Source organism: Canis lupus, chromosome 20 (assembly GCF_011100685.1).
Source record: "Canis lupus familiaris isolate Mischka breed German Shepherd chromosome 20, alternate assembly UU_Cfam_GSD_1.0, whole genome shotgun sequence".
Lineage (NCBI taxonomy): Eukaryota > Metazoa > Chordata > Mammalia > Carnivora > Canidae > Canis > Canis lupus.
The window spans coordinates 43,139,086-43,157,539 of NC_049241.1; the positions used below are offsets into that span (position 1 = coordinate 43,139,086).

The 18,454-nt window shown below is 43.0% G+C and overlaps 1 protein-coding gene across 1 annotated transcript in view; it reads right to left on the reverse strand.

The window, feature by feature from the left end:
* Positions 1 to 458: 458 nt before the first annotated feature.
* Positions 459 to 18,454, reverse strand: part of SACM1L (SAC1 like phosphatidylinositide phosphatase) — a 59,600-nt gene continuing 41,604 nt past the window's right edge. The window contains exons 12-20 of the mRNA XM_038566677.1: positions 17,333 to 17,412; positions 13,704 to 13,802; positions 10,327 to 10,465; positions 8,123 to 8,192; positions 7,929 to 8,001; positions 6,844 to 6,937; positions 6,635 to 6,727; positions 5,669 to 5,726; positions 459 to 2,308 (exon numbers count right to left, since the gene is read on the reverse strand). Coding sequence (XP_038422605.1) covers positions 2,172 to 2,308; positions 5,669 to 5,726; positions 6,635 to 6,727; positions 6,844 to 6,937; positions 7,929 to 8,001; positions 8,123 to 8,192; positions 10,327 to 10,465; positions 13,704 to 13,802; positions 17,333 to 17,412 — 843 coding nt within the window. The 3' untranslated portion in view covers positions 459 to 2,171. The remainder of the gene's footprint in view (positions 2,309 to 5,668; positions 5,727 to 6,634; positions 6,728 to 6,843; positions 6,938 to 7,928; positions 8,002 to 8,122; positions 8,193 to 10,326; positions 10,466 to 13,703; positions 13,803 to 17,332; positions 17,413 to 18,454) is intronic.

Genomic DNA, 18,454 nt, shown 5'->3' on the forward strand with positions numbered 1-18,454 from the left:
GAGGACAGAGAGAGAGAGAGAGAGAGAGAGAGAGTCAGAGACACAAGCAGAGGGAGAAGCAGGCTCCATGCAGGGAGCCCGACGTGGAACTCGATGCCGGGACTCCAGGATCACGCCCTCGGCTGAAGGCAGGCGCTAAACCGCTGAGTCACCCAGGTGCCCCTCATAAAGAATCTTTATTATTATTATTATTTTTTATTTTTTAAAGATTTTATTTATTTATTCATGAGAGATACACAGAGAGAGAGAGAGAGAGAGTCAGAGACACAGGCAGAGGGAGAAGCAGGCTCCATGCAGAGAGCCCGATGTGGGACTCAATCCCGGTACTCCAGGATCACGCCCTGGGCTGAAGGCAGGTGCTAAACCGCTGAGCCACCCAGGGATCCCCATATAGAATCTTTTAAAAAAATTGTTAAAGAACATCCCTTTCGAGACAAAGTATAGGAATGATACCAACGGTGGTTAGAAAAGAGTATGACATTTATTTTCACTTAAGGATGTACAGTACATGAATTTAGAAATAAAATCACGGCAGGTTCTGAATACGGATACTTTAGGCTCTAACACACCAGCATGAGTCCATTTGCTGCAGAGCAGCCACATGAGCCACACGAGCAGCTCCCAGCTGGTCTTTGCTGTGGTTGTGGAAGTCGGTTCTTCACGTGAAATGTCCAGTAGCACTTGAGTAATATATTACAGTAGACAGGAACCAAGTTTCAAATGTTTCATCTTTGGAACAAATTATGCTTATTTACATGTTAAGAATAGGTAGTCCTAATTACTTACCCTATTGTGAGTTTTAATGACTGATTTTAAGCTACAGAGGGCTTCCAGCTACTATCTCCTTTAGAGTTTCTAGAAGCAATGACTCTTTATTAACGTTTATAAAAGATAATGTTTGAAAAAAAAAAGTCATGTTGAAATAAAGGCGCTTTGAGAGATTTAAGGACAACAGAAGGTCTTACTATTGAAAAAAACTGTACATATTTTCAAGCACAACACAAATATTGTAGCAGTATTTAATTGACAGTTTTAAAATAGTGGCAAGTATGCTACCCTACACACTTTCCTAATATTTAAACCTCATAATTACAGTTTGAATATACAGTCCAACTTATAGTTAGAAACTATGCACAGCTTCTAAAGCATATTTTTCAGGCTTGTTTTTGCACATAAATTAACATTTAAGTTGGTCCTTGATTTGGAGAACTCTAACTACCTGGAAGCACGAAATTTCAGACACATTTATTGATCGTTAACAGAAACCTTTACAGAGTGAAAAGCATTGATAGTACCATGCGTGGAAAGCAGCTGCTGCCTCCAAGTGCAACACCAAGTCCAGCACCAGAGCCTCCCAGAGGCTCACGAGTCTCAATGAACGAACCCCAAAGAAACCAACACATCCAGGAGGGAGGAACCGACCAACGGAGGGTATCTTCCACACTGGGGCAAATCCTTAAAACAGAGGCGGCTTTGGACCTTTAGCATAAGACACAGACTTTACATTCTTTGATTTCATTTACACCTTTTAAAAAAGATAAAGTAAATCTGAACTTCTTCTTCACACCCAAGTTCAAGCTGAACTCAGAAGGCAGCTCAACCGAAACGCCAGCCCCGGTCCCCGCCAGCCCTGCCAGGAGGTCACAATCTGCTTTGTCAAACTACCTGATGTCTGTGACACACTCACACTGCATACACACAGGCAAATTAGCTTATTATTCAACTTTTAAGAAAAATTCAAAGATGTGTGGGGAAGTTCGCTTGCTAACAGCAACTGCCTCTACAGTGACAATAAGGAAACTGAGCTAGAAAAATAATTTTACCATTTTAAATAAGGAAAGAAGCTAGATTTCTTAAATATATTACTTATTCTGCAAGAGTTGATTAAATTGACAAGGAATAGATTCCTTCCATTCCAGGAGCTGGATTCAGGTTACCTTTTAATTACAGAAGAGCTTCAAATTATAACTAGAGCTGTCCAAGTAATGAAGAGATGGTCAAGGCAGGAACATCAGGCTGACCAGAGGTCATCCCCCCACACGGCGCACAGAGTGGGCTTTTGGAGAAAGGCTTTCGAAAGACCTCGGGGTGACGTGGAAAGCGGGTCAGTAAAGACTCCAGTTCTGCATAATGGAATCTTCTAAGCCAAGCCGCTTTCCACAGACACAAATTCAGTCCATCTTTTCTTTCTGGACCAATCTGGGAGCATCGACAAAATCTTTGCCGTTATAAAGAATAATGAAAAATGTTCCGATGCTTGCAACTCCCCAGAAAAGCACATAGGCCAGTGTTTCTGTCCAAGTGTCACCTATTGATATATAAAAAAAGAGTTGATAAATAAAAATCATTTTATTGATCCCAGAGGCAGTTTTCAGCTGCTTAGCAAAATTAAAGTCCAGTGTTTAAATATTAAAGTTTCATCTTCACAATATCAAAGTTTATTACCACATCTGCAGGAAAAATATAAGAACCTCTCAATTAAGGTTTAAACAAGTGGCTCTTGAACTCTGACTGGCATCAGAACTCTCCAGAGCTTGACAAGGTGTGGGCTGCTGGGGCCAACCCCAGAGATTCTGACTTGGCAAGTGGGGGTGGGGCTCAAGAATCTGCATTTCTAACAAGTTTCCAGGTATGTCGAAGCCACTGATTTAGAGGCCACAGCTTAAAAACCACCTGACCAAACTATTTGCATTCCAATCATGCAAATAATTACTTACTTTTAGACTCAGCACTTTTATATTACAAGAAACTATTAATACATTTACCACAATCAAGATGCCTACACAAAAAATAACTGTACAAAACATACATACATGCTTCAGAAAAGCTATGTATAAAAGTGTGTAAGACAAAGCTCAGTAACATATCTTAATGACCAATTTCACACAACTCTCCCGATAAGCATTTTTTGCAATGTCTAGAGTTCACGAGGGTTAGTAGCAGTGGGAAAAGATCTACTTTGTTCTACTACTTGAGCAGCTGAACCTAGCACAGCTTCCCTCCTGTGACAGGACTGACTGCACCTGCAGACCTGGGAGATGTGTGCAGAGGCCAGGAGACGGTGAGAAAGCATGCCAGGCAGGCTCTTTCCTAGCAAGCTGTCGGAGATCATGCTGCGCTTATTCCCCATTCTCTAAAAACCCAAAGAACAGGCTAGAAATCAGATGCTATCACATCTAAACATCACAATGCTCATCATTTTATAGCACTAACATGAAACATTGCTATCCTCAGCATCCATCTCTTTTTATAAAAATTTACATAATCGCTCATTTTCACACCTCTGAGTTTTAAAATTCTTCTTGGACAAAGAAGAAAGGCAGTTCCTCACAAGCCCAACCCAGGACATTCCCCAAAGGAATCATCACTTGTTCAGGCTGAGCTGTCAACTTTCCTCCCTCCCCAGACGTTCTACAGGGATGTCAAGAAAACACAGAAGAGATCAAAGTAACAAAACTAATTCGACAGGCTCCCAGAAAATGGCATCCACTAGGCAGTGTTTTAAAGAAGTCAGAGAGTCTAGGGATTGAAGAGCATGATCCCCTAGGAATCACGAGAGGCACGTGCTCGCTGGCCCTGTCCACCTTCCTTCCTGTCCCCAGACTGGACACAGGGCCCAAATTATGCCACAAAGCACTGCCCGTGCTCTAGAGCCCTCAGCCTGTTTTCGTACTGTGAGCTAAGAAGAGTTTTTACATTTCCAAAAGTTGTCAAAACAAATAATGTGCAAATGGAGATGGTATGTAGTTTGGAAGTCAAAACTATTTATTATCTTGCTCTTTAGAGAAAATGTTTGCTAACTCCTGCCCTAGAGTACAACAGGATGGCTCCCTGCCTATGTCATGACTGCCTATGGCGCTGAACACGGAGGGGATTACAGGGATTTCAGACATGAACAGGTACCTATTGACCCTCTGCTCCAGAATGCGCGTAGGGGTGGTGTTAAGGGTCCTTAGCTCAGCAAATTTTTGCTGAGGGCTTACTATATCCCAGACACAGGAGATAAAACATTGAGAAAGGCACAGTGTCTGCCCTCAAAGTGTTGCTTATCCAGTGAGAAAGATAAACGAATATGCAAATCATGACCCACAAAGAGAGATGTTCACTAGGGATGCTGGATACACCACAGAGATACGCCACCTCAGAAAAAGAGATCCCCAGATGCTTATGAGGCCAAAGGACACAGTGCTGTAAGAAAGGGACATGATGCTGTGGAGATGAGAAGGGGGTAAGGTCTGTGTGGGAGAACAAAGGGCCACTGTGAGAGGGGAGAGTGAGAATGGGACCCTGACAATGGGCGGAGCTCAGACAAGACAGCCCAACCTGCCTAAAGCTGCATCTCAAAGCGTAATACAGCCAACTCATAGACTCAGATCCCATAGCACTGAAGAGTACCTAACGGAAACACTTTAATCCTACGTGCTTATTAGCTTAGTAACACAGGAAAACAGTGAGAGAAAAAGAGAAAACCAGTAAAGACCTCGTTAGCACAAGTTCTTAGGCTAAAAAAAATTTTTTTTTTCTTTAGAGAAAGAATGAGAATCTTAAGCAGGCTCCATGCTTAGCATGGAGCTGGATGCGAGGCTCAATCCCACAACCCTGAGATCACAACCTGAGATGAAATCAAGAGTCAGACACTTAATCGACTGAGCCACCCAGCTGCCCCTCAATCTACTAAAATTTAATGATAAGTAGTGTATTAATCTATTAATAACATTTGCTTGTCCAGTAACAGGTGGCTGGCTAAATAAATTATATATCCATAAATGGATTTTAATGCAGCCATTAAAAATAAAGAACATGGGGAAAGGCTTATATTATATTGCTCAATGAGAAAAAACAGATTATAAAAAATGTGTATCTCACTTGTAAAAAAAAAAAAAAAAAAATCACACACACAAAGATTAAAACATCACAATGGGGATCCCTGGGTGGCTCAGCAGTTTGGCACCTGCCTTTGGCCCAGGGCACGATCCTGGAGTCCCGGGATCGAGTCCCGCGTCGGGCTCCCGACATGGAGCCTGCTTCTCCCTCCTCCTGTGTCTCTGCCCTCCCCCCGTCACGTCTATCATAAATAAATAAATAAATCTTTAAAAGATCACAACGGGGCAGCCCGGGTGGCTCAGCACTTTAGTGCCGCCTTCAGCCCAGGGCCTGATCCTGGAGAGCCGGGATTGAGTCCCAGGTCAGGCTTCCTGCATGGAGCCTGCTTCTCCCTCTGCCTGTGTCTCTGCCTCTCTCTCTGTGTCTCTCATGAATAAATAAATAAAATCTTAAAAAAATAAATAGATAAAACATCACAATGTTAAGTGTAGTTAGCTTATCTCTACAAAGCAGAACGATAAATAATATTTTCTTCTTTTTCACCTGTGTTTTCTAAGATTACTTTGTATTACTTAGATTAAGAAGGAAAAAAAGTTTAAATCTTAAAAAACCAAAACCAAGACCTAACAACAATTATTGAATTTGAACAAAGAACAAAATACTGAAGAATTATAAATTATTTCTCTTGTTACATTTAAACTACTCACATCTGGTCACTTTGCTCCCCCTACAATTAACAGGAAAACATCAAGTGCAGAATATGCTTGCAAACTCAAGACGCTGTACAAGGAAGTGCCACATTCTGAGAAAGGAATGTGAGTCTGTGAAGGAAGAGCAGACTTACCAGCCATCAGCAAACAGATAATGCACATCGAAAAGGCAACAACCATGATAATAGGCAACTGAAAAGAAAAATGGAGAGACAAGCCATCACTTAAGAACACTACTCAATGGTTTCGAAGTCTGTTGTGCAAGCTTTGTGTGAAAAAGAAAACCCTTTTGCAATCTAACTACAAAATATCTTTTCCCAACAAAACCCCATTATTGGGGGCGGGGGGGGGGGGTTCAATCACAACTGCTGAAGTCTTCAGACTGGTTAGGCCACAAGGTGTGAAGAAGCATGGCTCTGGCCCAAGCCTAGGAGCCAAATGAAGAGAGGCTGCCCAAGTGAGAAGCCTGCTCCGTGCAGGGGCACTCTGCCCACTGGGTGAGACCCCAGAGGGGCTCCTGCAAAGTCTGGTGAATAGAGAGGTCAAAAAAAGGACAGAAGTGTCAAGAACCACTCTGCTTTCCATGCTACAGCTTTGCCCCCAGCGACCCCTGACCGTGACAGGAGTGGAGCCTCCCTGAAACGAGAAACCCTCCGAGCTCCCTTCTGCTCCAGTGCTCTCACAGAAAAAGACAGTGACATGTGAGAGAAAACAAACGTCCCAAAGTTCTTTTACTCCTTTCCCTCATCTTCTCCTCAGATAAAAGAAGTATTTACAGTCCATTTAGAACAACATAGGGAGTTTTAAATCAAATGGACTTGGCGCCATCTATACCTTCAGACCTAATGCTTTTAAACTTGAAAAACAGGGGCGCCTGAGTGGCTCAGTCCGTTAGGTGTCCACGACTCTTGATTCCAGCTGAGGCTGTAATCTCAGGGTCATTGTATTGAGCCCCAAGTTAGGCTCTGCACTCAGCAGGCAGTCTGCTTGAGATTCTTTCCTCCCCACCCGCCCCGCCGAACCTCCTCACATACTCTCTCTCTGAAATAAATAAATCTTTGCAAGAAAAAAACAAAACTTGAAAAAGAAAGGTTTCTTACAGCCAGGAATTTCAAATCCCGTGGAACACTTAAAGGACTGTGAGATTCTAATTCATCCACTGAGTAGTTCCCAAGAAATAAGTCTATGGAATCCTAGAACAGAGGAAAGGAATTAATAAGTCCCCAATTCGATATAATTATGTGACTCAAGAACAGTACAAAGCTGCGGTCCCCTGACGACCAGACATGAGCACCAAACACAAACTCACCTGCCGGAAGCCATCAGAGAAGTTGTTCTTGTAATACCGTATCATTGAGTTCCAGCCGTCCATCAGAAGCCCCAGCTGAGTTCTCTTCCCGGTTCTGGGGAGAAGAGGTGAATTTCAAGTTACAGATTTGTATAGTAAATTCTCCCACGGTTTTGTGGCAAGTATGTGATATGGAGATAAGTGAGTTACAAGGATTTTTTTTTTTTTTTTTTTTTTTAGAAAGAGGGTTTTCTTTTTTTTTTTTTTAAGATTTTATTTATTTATTCATAGAGACAGAGAGAGAGAGAGGCAGAGACACAGGCAGAGAGAGAGAGGCAGAGACACAGGCAGAGGGAGAAGCAGGCATCATACAGGGAGCCTGACGTGGGACTCGATCCAGGGTCTCCAGGATCACGTCCTGGGCTGCAGGTGGTGCTAAACCGCTGTGCCACCAGGGCTGTCCAGTTACAAGGATTTTAAAAATCACCCCTAAAAGTATCAAGGAGACATCTCCCAAAAGACACCACTGGCAAGTCCAAGAAACATGCACTCTCCCTCTAAAATAGTATCAAAGTTGGCGCAAAAATGACAAAATGTTCAGGTCCAGCTGCAAGGGGAAGAAACCCGAAGAGAAACACACAACCAGGGTCAGAACAACAGACTAGGAATGTTTGCTCTCGGGGAATTGCTACAGCAGAGAAAGACCAACATCTGTAACAAATCCCCAACGGGGAATTGCTACAGCAGAGAAAGACCAACATCTGTAACAAATCCCCAACGTCCTGACCTCTCACTAGCCAGTGTGGTCCTGGAAAGCCGCATGGGCATCACCTGGGTGCTTCCCTGAGGTCCAGAACCTCAGGTCCTGCTTCAGACTGCAGGGACCGGGGCCGGAATTGCGAGGTCTGCAGAGGGGGGTTTAGGGGGTGTGGCTGCCTCTCCACATAGCATAACCACCCAGGGAGGCTAGGAAGCCTCCAGCACCTGAGCCTCCCCTCCCAGCACACCTGACTCAACTGCTGTGTCCTGAGGCCCTGGGTGTCGTGGCCTCTGGATGGGACACGAGACCTGCAGATCCAGAGTGCAATGTGAAAAGCATGGCTTACCTGGTAAAGTCCGTCTTCAAGGCACCAGTGCCTGCGTATTGTTTGGCACAAGCATTTGCGTTGTCAGCCCAGGCTGTGAAAACAAGGAAAAGATAATCAACAGTGATTCACATGACAACCAGAGTTCCTAAATCCAAGATATTAATTTATTTCACCATCGGAGTAACTTTGCCTCTACTAAAGAAATTACCTACCATTTTTATAAATCTTCTCAAATTCATTTTGTTCTTCAAGCTTCTGTCCCACGTGCAAAACTCCTAGTCTCTGGAATAGGAAGCACACCATATTCATATGTAACCGATTTCAGCACACATGATTCCAGAAAAGCAGACAATCCCCCATGGTATCATCACATGGTTCCTGGCTGCAGGTGGGAAATACAGTCCTCGCCTACAGGGTGCCCCAGCTCACAATGGCCTCCCCCTCTGAGGACTCCTCCCCCTGCAGCCCCCACTCTCCCTATGCCCCAGCCCCACAGGAACAGGGGGGCAGAAGGGAGAGCAGAGGTAGGACCCTAGCCATCACCTCCTCCTTCGCAGCACTCCCCAACTTCCCACTGCCTCCACCCTCTAGCTTCCCACTCCCATCTCCAGGCTTCCCTCACACCCAGCGCCCAGATGAATGCTATACACCTACCTCCCCACAAACTGCACATACACACAGCCCTTTGCACCTCCTGAATCCCTCTGTGGACTCCCCTTTGGGGGTCACTGACCACAGATTAGGAGCCCCTGCCTTGCTTTGTCTCAGACCTCTACCACCTCAGAGTCCCCACTGTCACTGCACCTCAGATGACAGCTCTCTATCTCCACCCCAGGATGGTGCTCCCACCTCAGCACAGGAGCTGCCCTCCATGACCCTCAGCTGGGGGGGGGGGGGGGGCACAACTGGAGGACCCCACCAGCTGGCACTGATGCCCCAAGACTCTCTGAAGGCTGGTTAGGTTTTATGATACTACATTCAGCATGTAAAATAGTTAAACATAGATTACAGAACCTAATTAAATAGGTTTTTGTTTATTGGCCTTGCAAACAATCATTGCTACTACTGGTTTGTTTTTGGTTTTTGCTACTATTGTTTCTATTAAAAAACAGGCCCTGAAGCAAATTCATCAGGATGAAAAGGACAAGGTACAATACAAACCAGAGCATGCTCAAACAGGGAAACCACTTCTTTGGCCTGTGTTACTTAGGATTCAAAGGCAATTCATTTCAGAGGTGTTTTACTTCCGTAATTCTTTTCTGGTATCATAAAATAATAAAGTTGAACTGTCATAAACGCAGCTTACTATTTAGGCAGGAAACCACTTGGCATGCGTTTTGTTTGGCCCTCATACTAAGTGCCAATGTGATCTGGAAATCTGGGCTCTACATTTTTAATTCCAAATATAAACACAAGAAAATATTTATAGCTATCTTTCTCAATAGCCCAATTTTAGTGGTAAAGAAAGCTGTGTCAGAAACTTCTTAGCTGGAGGTTAGTATCACTTGCCAGTAATAGAAGAGATGCAAATGAAAACAACAGTGAGGTACTACTCTGTACTAATACAGGAAAAAGTTTTAAATAAAAACATCTCACACTGGCAAGAGTTCAATGAAATGGATTCACTTATCGTGCTCACTGGTGCAGTATAGACTGCTATGTCCCTCTCGGAAAGCATACTCTCTTTAGCAGTAAATTCCACTTCTGGCAAGGAACCCAAAGGGAAGAATTCAAGTTCATAGTAACAGATGCAGATAGAGTCTCTACAGTGCTATTTATAAGCCAAAATGTAGCAACTTAGTAAGTGTAACTTTAAAAAAAAATTATGGCTCCCTAGAACTCTAAAGGATCAGGCAAATTTAAAACTGTGTAAAGGGGTGCCTGACTTGCTTGGTCAGTGGAACGTGCACCTCTCGATCTCAGGGTCATGCGTTTGAACCCCACGCTGACTGCAGGTATTATTTAAAAATATAATCTTGTTTAAAAACCCCCACAACTGCATACACATATGCTGACCACAGGTATGGCAACGTGCACACCCACGGGATGGAAAAGACAAAAACACAAAACAAAAGCTAGGTTAGGGTGGGGAGCAACATCAATGTTTTCTGTTGTTTTTGTAATGTATTTTTTTAATTTTTTTTTTTTTTTTTTTTTTTTTGAGAGAGAGCGCGTGCACACACACAGGCAGGAGGAGGGGTAGAGGGAGAGGGAGAAGCCGACTCCCTGCTAAGCAGGGAGCCCAGTGGGGCTCAATCATCACAGGACATGACCTGAGCTGAAAGCAGATACTCAACCAACCGAGACACCCAGGCACCCCTTGTTTTTCTAATGTTTTCTGCTAAGGCTTTTAAAGATGCGGCTTCTTTAATTTGGGGCTCCATTGTTGACGTAATAAGAAAAAAAGTGTGTGCACCTGAAGCTGGGCCTGCAGTGAGCGGCGAGCTAACAGGCTCTGGATCACATTGGTTCTGTCCAGACAGTCCATGCAGTTGCTGCGGAACACACCCTCCTGACTCGTCACCACCATGCCAGCAGAGTCCACTAGAAAATAACTAAAACATATTTGTATAAACACCCTCATACCAAAGTCAGTCCAATGTACTAAGACCCTCCTCCTCTTGTATCCAGGCTCTCATGAGTAACATTAGTAAAACTGATGAATTGAAAGGGCGGCCAGGAAGTTGTGGCCCAGGGGTATGCAATTACCAGAGAGCAAAAGAAGTTTAAATAACTAGGCCAGAAGCAGGCCCCCTATGACACAGCTGCTCCCCACTGTGCTGTATATCAAGACTTCTTGAAGCATGGTCCCTATGCTGTATCAGAATCTCCTGAGCTGTCTGTTGAAAATTAACACACTCGGCCTTGAGATGAACTCAAGTCAGAATCTCTGAAGCAAGGGCTGGAAATTGTCCATTAAGAACATTTTTAGGGCAGCCCGGGTGGCTCAGCAGTTTAGTGCTACCTTCGGCCCAGGGTGTGATCTTGGAGACCCGGGATCGAGTCCCACGTCAGGCTCCCTGCGTGGAGCCTGCTTCTCCCTCTGCCTGTGTCTCTGCCTCTCTCTCGGTGTCTCTCATGAATAAATAAATTAAATCTTAAAAAAAAAAAAAGAACATTTTTAAAGCCTTTCTTGTTCTTTTTTAAGGTTTTTACTTATTTATTCATAAGAGATACAGAGAAAGGCAGAGATACAGGCAGAGGGAGAAGCAGGCTCCCTGCGGGGAGCCTGATGCAGGACTTGATCCCAGGACCCCAGGATCACGCCGAGCCAAAGGCAGTCGCTCAACCACTGAGCCACTCAGGTGCCCCTAACACCTTTCTTACAATGGGAAATATATACAAATAGTACAAAGTTTATAAAATTTGACAGGGCATTGTTTGAAAAATCAGGTTCCCTTTCTCTTCTTTATTTATTTATTTATTTATTTATTTATTTATTTATTTATTTATTTATTTATTTATTTATTTATTTATTTATGATAGTCACAGAGAGAGAGAGAGAGAGAGGCAGAGACACAGGCAGAGGGAGAAGCAGGCTCCATGCACCGGGAGCCCGATGTGGGATTCGATCCTGGGTCTCCAGGATCGCGCCCTAGGCCAAAGGCAGGCGCCAAACCGCTGCGCCACCTAGGGATCCCTCCCTTTCTCTTCTTAACCACCCAGATGTCTGCACTGGAGCCAATCATGGTCACCAGTCCCTGTGTTTCCCTAATTTTTAACAATATCCTCAGATAATTCTATAAGCTCAGAAACTGGACAACATGCAATGTAGCAGGGAACACCACGGACTCTGGTAGCAAACAACTGGTTTGCTAGCCTTAGCTACTCAGACATCTCATTAGTTACTAACTGTAACTTCAAATAATTACCCCAATCTCTCCAAATCTGAAGTTTTTCATCCACAAAATGGAAGTGGCACTGCTCCAAGGTCTGAATAAAATCATGCACAATGTACAGTGTATGGGGCAGAGCACACAATGAATACCAGGTAATGTTAACTTTATTGCAATTACTTGCCAAAATCAAAATGGGCAGGGAAATAACATATTTACTGTGGGCCAAATAAAAATCATGACCTTAAAAGTAAGCACTCAGAATGTGTTTATGCTAAAAATCTACATGAGATTCATGAAGAGTTGGTGAGGTTCATTTGGAGCTGGTATGTGTCCGTGTATGCATGAGTGCACATAGGCGTTGGCACCCCATGAATACTTAAAAAATAAATACTAGGTATTTTACAAATATTATTTCTTAAACTATATACTGAGTCTACAAGGTAGTGATATTATCTCCACTTTGCAAATGGAGAAACCAAGGTTTGAAGGTAACTAACTTGCTCCTGGGTCATATGGCTAATAAGCAAATAGATTTTGGGGCACTTGGGTGCCTCAGTCAGTTAAGCATCTGACTCTTGACTTCAGCTCAGGTCGTGATCTTAGGGTGAGACCAAGCCTCAAGTCAGGCTCTATGCTCAGTGGGGAGTCTACTTGTCCCTCTCCCTCTGCTTGTGCTAACATGTTCTCTCAAATAATAAATAAATAAATAAATAAATAAATAAATAAATAACTTAAAATAAATTTTTTAAAAAAGCAGCAAACAAATTTCAAAATGAGACGCGTCATATCTCAAAGCCCAGATTCTTTCCATTCCCCCTCAAACCCCTGGGACAAACGTCCAGAGAAATTGTGTGCAGGTCACTGGTGGAAAGCTCCACTGCCCGATGGAACCCAGCAGGCAGGAACTCAGAGAGCCTGGTGTCAATCCTTTCTCACACTCTTGTGTGGCAGCAATTAATGGGCAAACCCAGGAGCCACCGCCTCTGATAGTATCCGAGGTCTAGTGTCACCCTAGCCGAATAATGATGTTCATCAATCCCCCTTCACTAGCTGCTCGCGACAAAACTTCATCAAAAATGAGGAGATTTAACTTACTATAGCTGGCTACTTAATATGTATATAAATATATTTTCAAAAACTGAGAAATGCCTAGAGGGAAAAGTTTTACTATGTTACTATGTAACTAAAACGAAAAGGGTTAGTTTTAGTTTAATACCTGTGGGCTGCCAGGGTTAGAATTACACACAGGCAGAACTTGACAGAATGGTTTATAGATTCCTTCTTCTGGCTTTAAAACAACTGAAGACTGACCTATGCAGAGGGGACCGTGAACCTGTGAGCCCACATGGTAAATAACAGGGTAAACACGCACAGAAAGTACCATAAAGTTATTCAGACCCTTTGAACCATTAATCCTACTCTCAAGAATTTATTTTAGGAAATAATTTAACAGAAGTAAGAATATATATACCCAGGGTGATTCACCGCTGCTCAATCTTTTGTGGTAGGACAAGAAAACAAGCCAGATGCCTAATATGAAAAAGAACATTTAACAGAGCCTGCACTATGACACAGTGGAGTATAGGAAAGCCGTGTCACACCATCATTACAAAGACAAAATATCAAAAGACCCATCCTAGAACGTTCAGTGAAAACAACTGAATATAAAATTCTAACACTAAGTTCAATTATGTAAAGCTTTGTAAATGAGTGGCAGCTGATTCACAAAAATGTGAAAATACCTGGTGTTGGGTTGCTTTTAAGAATCTAAAAATATTTTTAAATCACTAAGTTTCATCTTTTTAATGAAAAAAGTAAAATTAATGGTACAAACAAGTGCCATCAACCCAGGGACCTGCATTCGTGTAAGTGTGCTGGATAAGGCGTAACAGCTATGACGCATACACACACAACCCTCTTCCCTGGACCTCTATGGGGGAGTGATATAGCTTACCTTAGTTCATCTTGTATTTCTGCTACCTGATCCAACAGGATACTTAGTCGATCCCATCTCATGTTTTTACATTCTTTATGGAAGTCAAAGGCAACATATCTACCGAAAGAAAAGATATGCAGAAACTGACCAAAGATGAGTCATTTTCCTTCTACTACTGTGTTCATACGCTAATTTCCCTCTGAGTGTACCAATTTCTTCTCCTTCACTCTGGGTTTTACCAACACACACACACACACACACACACCCTTCTATCTTCACATGTTCTTCTAGAGGCCTTCAAAGAAGACTAGAGAAGCCCAGCAAAAAGCAGAAGTGAGCTCAGGTACAGCAATCAGGTATATAACATAAAGTAGCCTTACCCAAATGAATAGCCACTGTATATTATCTGCCCCCGTGTACAAAGAATAGGATCCCTTTTATTATTTTTCAAATCGATTAAAATGTTCAAAATGGTTGAACTCAAATCGTTTGCAGGGGATTAGACGAGTGTCAGACCTGTACTGAGGTTTGTCAGAAGAACAGAGGCAACATGGCTCCCACCCTGGTTACTTACTGCCCATCACCTTCTTTAACAAATCAAAACATGTGCTGTCTTAATCACTATCTGTACGTCTCACATACATGCAACGTCTCACATACATTCCCGTCAATCTGTAATGGGTTGTTTTTAATTATCTGGTATTTAATAGGCCCAATTCTGCAGGTTAGAACACATCTGACAGTGAAGGTGTCCTACCATGAGCTGGAAAATGTTGCCGATTGAGAGGTGAGGAAAAAAAAAAACCATGACCCAGTTTCTGAAAGTCAAGGGAGTCAGGAACCAAGTCAAGTCATAAGTAGGACTGGAAAGACCTCAATTCCGATCCAGAGTGAAATTCAAGATGAGGTGTCTGCCCTCTCAAAACTCCTGTGGCTCCAATAAACCAAAGGAGCATCAATAGAGCATGGGCTTCTCTAAGCAGGTCCAGGGGCTCCTACCACCTCAGTGGTTATCTCACTAATGAGGAGAGAATGGTCTCCTTAGAAATCAGTACAAAAACAGAGCTAACAGAAAGGCTAGACTTAGTGAAGACCGGGAGCAGGGGAAGCATTTCCAGAGAGGCCACTCCCACAAGAGTGGCAGAGTGCCAGTCACTTTGGGGTACTCCCACCAGAAGTTACAGTCCCAGACTGGCTTGAAGAACTTAAGCAGATCACCAGCATCTACATGCACTTGGATTCTTGGCGTCCATCCTTCTAAAATCACACTCGTGTCTTCTAAGAACAAACCACATAGCTATATTTTGACAATGAATGACTTTAAATATATTATTTACTTCTGACCCTAAGAGTCAAGCAGTTCTGCTGCTTTCCAAATTCTAGGAAGCAACCCTCAGTGATACATTACCTAGTACGGCTCATTTTCTCATCCAGTTCCCAAAAGAAAAACTTCCCATTGCTGCAGAGGCCCACCATTCCTCAGAAGTGCAACGATATGGCCTTTCTCTCTTGCGAGTCATTTCATCAATCTACCAACTTCATTTATTTAATTTACTCAAAGCAACTAAATTAAACAACTAAAAAATGAATCAGTCCAACAGATATCTGAAACATGACAATTAAGTCTACTGTTTAATTTCACTTTAATCAACAGACTGATTCTTTCCCTCGGCCACAACATGGATTTACTAAATTAAAAAATATTCAAATATGCTTTTTTAATATGCTCCTCTGTCTGATGGTCTTTAGAGCTCACAGAAGGAAAATGACAACAGCCCTGGGTATTTCACTCTTTAGGTGAGACCTGGGGTGCCCTCCAAGCTCCCCAGAACACCTAGGGCCTAACTCTAAACTCTGACCTATGCAGCAAGTTCTCAAAGTTGGCTGCTGCTACAAAGTCAAGATGACTCTGGAGACCACTGTATCTGTGGAAACCCTGTGGGCAGAAAAAGGGCCTTATGAAGGGGTATACACAGCAGCCAGCAAACAAACTTCACTCAAGAGTATGCATGCTGGACTCCAAACCCAGAGATTCTAAGTTTTCAGGTCTAAGAGCTATTCTAAGTTCCTCTGAGGATTCTGAGGCACATCTTGGGTAGGAACCCTCCTCTGGGTCCTCCGAAGAGTGTTTAAGAAAGTTCTGCTGTGAGAGAGGCAGAAGTGTGCATGGGGTAGAGGGTCTGATGAATTTGTTAGAGTTCTGAGTTGGATGAAAGACACTTAAATTCTTCCCCAAAGGTTCATTATATCATTCTATTTTTGTGGATGTTTAAAATTTTTCATAAGTTAAAAAAATTTCTCCCCAAATAACCCCACACCATTTCTTTGGAAAGTTCCCCCTCAGTGCCTATGACCACTTCCTACCACAGTACACCCTCACCTCCTGCCCAGTTTCCTGCTGCAGAATGCTCCAAATAGGCTGACTCATTACCTCACACCTTTCCACAGGGCAACTGTTGGATGTTTTAAGATTCCCCTTCTTTTGACAAGGCCACACAGGGTTTACAACTACAGCCTGGTGACTTACAGAAGCAAAGCTGCTGCTCCACACAAGGCCACCATGCAAGCGGAAATTTCTTCAACTCCGGTGGTGGCCAGGACCACAGAGATCACATCAAATGATCACAAGGAACTGAAATTCATGACCGATTGGCCATGCGACACAAAGCCTCAAGGAGGGGATTTTGACCAGGGACTAAACTTCAACAAAATTCAAATTAAAATCTGACTGTTAAGAAGTTATTCTGCAATATAAATTATGCCAGAGAAAAATTTCAAGCCACCAAAATTATGCTTTGACCTAGTACTGAAAAACAAACAAACAAAAAAGCTGAACTATAACTCAGGTTTCTCCTACTATCCAAAAGTAGAGTGTGTCCTATGGAACTTTTCATGATCTGAAGTAGCCTAAAGCAAAGACCACCCCTGCTTTCCAAAAGTCTGCCTCATGCCACAGGCCTCTCTGCTCTTGTGAAAGAAAGACCTCCATCAGGGTGGTAATGACTTTCTCGTAAAAGTTAAAAATCATCTTTGGATTTCTTCTGGGTTAGCGAGAACAGGTACCAACAGGGCTTTTGTAAGAACGAAGTAGTGTGACGCGGACTTTTGGAAAGTGGGTGACACCATATGTCTGGTGAGATCTATGTACTGGTGTACACAGTAGTCTCCCCTTATCCACAGGTTCACCGCCCATGGCTTTAGTTACCCGCGGTCAACTTTGGTCTGAAAGTAGATGATCCTCCTCCTGACATGAAATCAGGTCAGTCATTGCCTACATGATTCAGCTTATTTCATCACGTAGGCATTTATGACCTCACATCATCGCAAGACGCACAACTATAGTACAGCAAGATGTTTTGAGAGAGACCACATTCACGCAGCCTTTATTATAGTATGTTGGTTTAATTATTCTATTGTAATTATTCTATTATCCGTTAATCTGCTGCTATGCCTGTATTAGACACTAAGCTTTATCACAGGTATGTGTATCTAAGGAAAATCATAGCCTATATGGGGCTTCAGGACCAGGTGCGGCTGCAGGCATCCACTAGGGGTCTGGGAATGGATGCCCGTGGATGAGGAGGGACAGCTGGGTATGCAGGTGCACATCTAACCTGAAGAGACCTGCAAGATCTCTAGGAAGGTACCTGATCATTCCACTGGCCAAGGAAGACACCATTGTTGCAAATGCCTGTTCGAGTGGTTTCTCTGAGCCCTTCTGATTAACCTGTAAAAAATTAAAAACACCACAGCTTTAATTTCTTTTAAAAGGAGAGAATGACATCAGCAAAATGGTGGACCAGAAAGGTCTAAGCTCTTGTTCTCTCCCAAAACACTGAAAACAATAGAAGTTATCTGAGCCAACTCTGTAGGAGCTCAGGAAAACAAAGGTTTAAAGCAACCAAACAAACGCCTGATCCAAAAGCAGCTATCTTCAAAACTATAGACAGTTCTTTGACATTTTTACTTGCCCTTACCCCACCCCATCTTAAGATGCTTTCAGTCTTAAGAAGCGGCAATCAGGCTCTCGGTTTACCTCCTCAAACTGGATAGAGGGCCCCAGACCTTTTCTGCAAGTTATCATGGATGTTTTGTTCCAACCTGAAAGACGGGCTTGTCTATGCCTTACATAACTCTGAACACAAGCAGGAGAAGAAGCGGACACTGTTCATACAGCTACAAGAGGATGATAAACCAACAGCTACCTAAAGCAAGGGCTTTGGAAACCATAAAATAGACCATCTACAGCCTGCAGAAGAAGCTGGGGTTATACTCTTTGGGAAATTAGGACATTCAAAAGCAGTCAGGTATAAGGAGGATTTTAGAAATCCACATGCAAACCCAGGCAAGAGGCACATCAGAAAGCCCTGAGAATATCCAGAGCCCTCACCCTCAGGCTGACACCTCTGCTCAAGCGAGCCCGGCTAAACCAGTGAAAAACTGCTCCAGCATAGAACCAGTCTGCAGAGACTGGAAGATAGGGCTATTCTTTCTTTTTCATTTTTTTCCTCTGTCTGTTTCAGTTCCTGGCATTCAAAGAAATCTCTCTCAAAACATTAGCTGAACATGAGCTCAAAGAATAGAGGCCTCACTCAGCATACACAACAAGGGATAGTCTTTTCAAAAATGGTTTGGAAATGTCTGAAAACAAATAGATTACTACAGCCTTCAACAATAGAAACAAAACAAAAACACTGCAAAACCCTGGCAAAGGAGAATCTGACTTCCCTAGCTACCACATTAAATCACAGAATGCCCAATTTTCAACA